Consider the following 6,239-nt stretch of genomic DNA (forward strand, 5'->3'; position numbering starts at 1 on the left):
ACAGTGGCTGCCCTGAATTCCTACGGCCTCTGCTTCCACAGTCACATCTCCCGACTCTGAGCCTCCTGCCTCCCTCTTATAAGGACCCTTGTGATTCTATAGGGCCCACCTGGATAATTCAGGATCATGTCCCCATCTCAAGACCCTTAATTTGGTAACAGCTGTAAAGTCCCCTTTATCATATAAAGTAACATTCATAAAGTCCAGGGATTAAGTACCCCCCAACCGATGGGAGTGATTATTTAGCCTATCACAATAGCATTTATTATGTCACAAAGAATTGATAAGATAGTCAGGCTTCTTGGTTCAATGCTGTTTTAATTCCGCCAGAAAAGTTGGAAGATTTCTTTCCTGTGGGATGAAGATATTGGAGCAAGACTTTTAGGGGTGCATTGTTTATAAAGTTCCCAGACCTTGGTCCTGAAGAGCCGGCCCGCAAAGACATAAATGACTGGGTTCAGGGAGCTGTTGGTGAAGGCCAAAAAGTTGGCCAATTGCAGGCCCAGGTCAATGAAGTCCTCCCAAAAGCAGCCTCGGACTGCTTGCAGCTGGAATAAGAATTCCAGGAAGGCAAAGAAGTGGTAAGGGGCCCAGCAGACCAGGAAGGCCACCACGAGCGTGACGATCAGCGCTGTGGTCTTGCTATCCTTGCGGCCCCCGCACCTTGTCCTGCTGACCTCCTCCCGCCCTCGCAGGGAGGCCAAGATGTGGTAGTTGAAGAAGACGATCGCAGCCAGTGGTAGGAGGAAAGCCAGAATATTTAACTCCACAATCCTCGCAAAGTGCCAGGCCTCATGCGGGAGGAGCAGGATGCAGGCGGTGATGTTCAGATCTGGGACGGCTTGGATGGATCGCAGCAGGAATGTGGGGATGCTCAAGAGGCCCCCCACAACCCAGATGAGCACGCAGGTGACCCGGGCCTGCCTCCGCCGCTGCCGCCTCCGGCTGGCCATAGGGTGCACCAGCATGCAGTAGCGGTCCTGGCTGATGGCCACCACCAGGAAGATGCTGATGAACAAATTGGCCTTGATGACGCCGTTGGTGACACGGCAGAGGAGGGCTCCGAAAGGCCAGTTAAACTGGTTCCAAATGTTCTCTGCCCAGAAAGGCAAGCCCAAGACAAACACCAGATCAGAGGCCGCCAGGTTGGCCAGGTAGATTTCTGCCACGTTTAGTCGCCGCCTGGGCAGGAGGAAGACCAACAGGACGAAAAGGTTCCCTAGGAGGCCGAAGGAACAGATGGAGATGATAAATGTCGGCAGCACTCTGTGCAGCAGGTCCCAGGCTTCCAGAGCATTGTCACAGGCTGTAGCATTTTGAGGGAACAGCTGGCTCTGGTTGGAGGACTGGAGCTCTAGAGGGGGCCAGGATGCCATGCACAGTGACCTGAAATGAACAGCAGGTAGAATAAAACAGGAAGTGGCAGACTACAGCCTATGAGCCAAACCAGCCTGTCACCTGTTTTTGGACAATAAAGTTTTATTGGCACAGAACCACACCCATTCATGGACACATTCTCTACGGCTGCGTTCATGCTACAAGGGTGAGTCGAGTGCTTGTAACGGAGACTGTCTGGCTTGCACAGCTGAAGATATTTACCATCTGTTCCTGCAAAGGAAAAGTTCGCTGACCTCTGGTTTAAGGGATGGTGCCTGAGTCCAAATCCTGGTACAATCACTCAGTGTGAGCTACTTAGACCTATGGACTTTCACTTTCCTTTTTAAATATTGGAGAGAATCGTGTCTCTCTTGTGGGATCATGGGAGGGCTGTTGTTAGGATCTACAGGGTGCTTAGCTCTGTGCCTGGCATAGAGGAAAGACTTTGGAAGGTAGTGATTAGTCTTAGTAACAACTGCACCATTATTATTATTATTATTACTATTAGGGTTTTAACGGCATTTAGTGAGCAATTACCTCACACCAGCCCCTTGCCAGGCACTGAAGATATGCAGGACAGAGTAGCCCCAGCCTCATGGGGCTGCAGACATGGAGGCAGAGGTCACGGCTTGAAACAGAACTGAGGGAAGCCCGGGAACAGCAAAGGAAGCTGACCTGTTGTGGCTGGGACCAGTGTGGTGGAAGGGATGGGGGCAGTGCTAGGAGGTTCCTCTTATGGGCCTGAAAAACATGAGTGCTGGCCAGGTGTGGTGACTCACACCTGTAATCTCAGTACTTTGGGAGGCCAAGGCAGGTGGATCAGATGAACCCAAGAGTTCAAGGCCAGCCTGGGCAACATGGTGAAATCCTGTCTTTACAAAAAAATACAAAAATTCGCTGGGCATGGTGGTGCACACCTGTGGTCCCAGCAACTCAAGAGGCTGAGGTGGGAGGATCGTTTGAGCCTGGAAGGTCGAGGCTGCAGCGAGCCATGATTGTGCCACCGCACTTTAGCCTGGGCCGACAGACTGAGACCCTGTCTCAACAACAACAACCACAACAAAAAAAAAAAAAAAAAAAAAGAGGGGGGGAAAAAAAAAAAAAAAAAAAAGATAAAAGAAAAAGGAAAGCATGAGTAATAAATAAGGATAACAACTACATTTGTTAGATGGTATTAATGGTCTCTGTGTTCCAGGTGCCATTCTAAGTGTTTCACATTTAAGTATTTTCTCATTTAATATTCCTAGCAGTCATTCAAGGTAGGGGCCATTGTCATCTCCACTTCGCCAATTAGAAAATTGAGTGCTGAGACCCAGAGTCACCTGTCTGAGGTCCCACAGCTGGTCAGTAGAGCCTGGATTCAAACCCAGGCAGTCTGATTTGAGAGCCTGATTGACAGCCTGTGCTTCTTTCTGCTCTCTTCTGCTGCACCTGTCCCTGCTCGGTGAAGGACAAAGCCAGGCTGAGAGAAGTTAACCAGCTTGTCGGAGAAGACCTAGGTGGTGTTTACAGTGCTACGCCAGGAGCCTTGGTCTGCATGGGCCCCAGAGGCCGTGCTCACAGCCATGCAGCTGACTGGCCTCCTACGCTTGCTGGAGGAGCTAGAGCTGGTGGGCACAGTGTACACTATGAACTTTGGTCTGCATGCCCCCCGTAGCTCACGTTCACAGCCACGCAGCCGACCTGCCTCCCATGGTCCCATGCTGAGTTTCACCGGGAGAGGGATAGAAAGCTCTGTCTCTTTCCATAGGGAAGAGTGTGTCTCCCAGCCCTCTGTGGTCCCACAAGGGGTAGATCCCATCCTGTGCTCATGGCTTTGTGGCCTCCTGCCCGCAAAACCGGCCACAGCCAACTCGGGGACCCACAGAACACTATCCGCAGAGTGAGCAGCTGCCTACACTGTGGGATTTATGGGGCTCCAGATGATCTTCAGAGTCTAAACATTCTTCCACAACTTGGATAGGTTAATATACACCCAGTGCTTAGCAGGGTTCCTGACTTATCGTAAGCACGTGGCAAATGTTAGCTGTCACCATCATGATTGTTATTACTGGGTGACACCTGAGATTGCTTCAACTGCGCAAAGCCTCACAGATACCAACAAAAGCTATCGTGTAGCAGAGAATTAGTCCTGGAAGAGCATATTTGGTTGTGTAACCTCGGGAGAGTCAGTTCATGTCTCTGAGCCTGACTTTCCTCACTGAAGGAAGACACGATGTCCTCAAGAGGCTCTTCTAGCTGTGATAGTCTGTCATGTCACTCACATGGAGTTATTCACACTGGGGTATAATTCACTGGTTCCTCCAGTCATTTTTTTTTTTTGCTGAACAAGTATTTACTGAGAATGTACTATGTGCCAGGTACTGTTCTAGGTATTTAGGACAAAGCAGTGAATACAGCAGGCAAAAACCCCTGCTCTCAGTGTGCGTATAAGCCTAGCGGGAGGAAGGAGTTGATAAACAACACACACACTGAATAAACATGCTGGCGAGTGACAGCTGGGAAGAGTAGCAGTGCAGGTGGTGAGAAGTGATCAAATCCTAGAGGTGTTTTGAAGGTAGTAACACCATGATTTTCAGTTGGATCTGGGTAGGAGAAAGGAGAAATTGGACAATGCCAAGGTTTTTGCACTGAACACCTGGAAGTATGAAGTTGTCATCAGCTGAAATGAAGGTGACAGAATGAAGATGAAGCAGTTTTTTTGTGGGGGGTGGGGAAGATCAGGAGTTCAACTTTGGAATTGTTAAGATTGAGATGTAAATTGGACATCACATGGGGACATCCGGTAGGCAATTAGATAGACAAGTGTGGTATTCAGGGACAAGATCTGGGATGATGAGACATAACTGGGAGTTGTAACCACAGGAACGGCATTTAAAGTCACACAGCTGGATGAAATCACCAAGAGAGAGAGTAGATAAAAGAGCAGAAGCTGCAGAGCTGCCAGTTGACAGATCAACAGGAGACACGGGAAATTATGATTTGGTGGTTGTGAAATATCCATGGCACATGGAAGCCGAGCAGTCCCCACCCAGAGCATAATATGGAGGAGGCTGGAGGCTCTTGTTACAATAGTTTGATCATTTTTTGCAGGGCATAAATCCAAAACTATGTTTATTTTATCATTTGGCAATACTTAAAGAATTTGCAATAAACCCTTTTGGAGTGATGAGCTAAAAAACAAATGTTTAATGGAAATTTAAGTACTGCACTTCTGTTGCTCAAGGAAGTTGCTGATGAGCAGATAGCTTGCATAGAATATTTGTTGACATTTGCATCACTATGGGGTCTGTAGCAATTTCACTGATTGCAAGAAAACCTGACACAGAGCTGCTACTTTAGAAATTAGTAATTTTAAGAACATTGCACCAGGCCAGGCACAGCGGCTCATGCCTGTAATCCCGGCACTTTGGGAGGCCAAGGCAGGTGGGTCAAGAGGTCAGGAGTTCAAGACCAGCCTGGCCAAGATGGTGAAACCCTGTCTCTACTAAAAATATAAAAATTAGCTGGGTATGGTGGCAGGTGCCTGTAATCCCAGCTACTTGGGAGGCTGAGGCAGAGAATTGCTTGAACGTAGGAGGCAGAGGTTGCAGTGAGCTGAGATCGTGCCAGTGCACTCTAGCCTGGGTGACAGAGTGAGACTCTGTCTCAGAAAAACACAAAAAACCAAAAGAACATTGCGCCCTAAGACACAGTTCTCATCCATGTAGTTGCAAAAGATGCTGATATAAGATCATTCTGAGGGGCATGACTTTTCCCTTAGATCAAATGACTGTTTTTTAAGTTAACTCAGCTCACATTTAATTCCAGCTTTTCTTGTGCACGTGCAACAGTGGAAGTGATGGCTGACTGTGCGTTGGCTCCATAAGAAGAATGTCATAGAAAGCAAAATGGTGCCCGCTCAACACCAGTATCCTCAGACTCTTCAGACAGAAAAGCCTGTCAATTCCAATCACAATTCATCCTTTCATTCAGCTCATGGAAGCAAAGCAGGGCTTTGCAACATTCATTCTGGCAAAGTGAAACAACTGACTTTTTGTGAATGCTATTTTAAGTTGTTTAAATTTTCCACATTGGAAATAAAGTCATTGCATTTTTGTGAGGATAAAACACAAATTTTGGTGGAGTCCAGTGTCATGGTAACAACAATATTCCTACTAAATTAAGACACTAATGAAACAGAAATGTGATTGGAACAGGTCATGGTGCATACACAATTTGTTACTGCATGTAAATAAATGTCAATATTCTATAAATAGAAATAGGTGTACGTGACAAGATTTATAAAATGTTAAAACATATGCACAGATTTACTGAACTACAAACTTGATGTGACAAAGTTGTTCATGAATTTTTTAAAACATTTGACTTTCACATGTGTTTTCTCTTTTATTTTCCCATTATCAACCAATTTTGGAGGACACTGAGTCTCAGTGCCATAAAACGTTATTAAATAGTGTGTTGAAACAGATCTCTAAATTTTTGTTGAATTTTGTTCCAAATCAGTTGGAAATATTTAGTCAAGTTATTCAATAAATAGAGCACCAAAACATCAGCTTTCAAAGCTTTTAGTGAATTATAAGTACTGAAAACAAAGCTGGTATGCAGAAAAATTATAAAATGTATCAGAAAATGATCAAAATCAAATGCTGTAGAAGAGTTAATTTTGAAATTCTAAAATGAGCTCTGGAATATTTCAGTTTGTGGGAAGAATCTTTTTAATTGGATAAATTCATGTTCTGTGTGGAAATGAAATGAAATTGAGAAAACCAGTGATTTGCAGTATCTGAATTTGACAAAACATTCAAAACTTATAAGTAGGTACAACTTATTTGAAAGGTTTAATCTGGTAAAACTGGTTT

The 6,239-nt window shown here is 45.7% G+C and overlaps 1 protein-coding gene across 2 annotated transcripts in view; it reads right to left on the reverse strand.

The window, feature by feature from the left end:
- Positions 1 to 298: 298 nt before the first annotated feature.
- BDKRB1 (bradykinin receptor B1) overlaps positions 299 to 6,239 on the reverse strand; it is a 33,335-nt gene continuing 27,394 nt past the window's right edge. For both annotated transcript variants that reach the window (XM_011991669.1, XM_011991668.1), the window contains exons 2-3: positions 2,295 to 2,413; positions 299 to 1,386 (exon numbers count right to left, since the gene is read on the reverse strand). In XM_011991669.1, coding sequence (XP_011847059.1) covers positions 318 to 1,376 — 1,059 coding nt within the window. In that variant the 5' untranslated portion in view covers positions 1,377 to 1,386; positions 2,295 to 2,413 and the 3' untranslated portion in view covers positions 299 to 317. The remainder of the gene's footprint in view (positions 1,387 to 2,294; positions 2,414 to 6,239) is intronic.

This window comes from Mandrillus leucophaeus, unplaced genomic scaffold (assembly GCF_000951045.1).
Source record: "Mandrillus leucophaeus isolate KB7577 unplaced genomic scaffold, Mleu.le_1.0 Scaffold4, whole genome shotgun sequence".
Taxonomy (NCBI): domain Eukaryota; kingdom Metazoa; phylum Chordata; class Mammalia; order Primates; family Cercopithecidae; genus Mandrillus; species Mandrillus leucophaeus.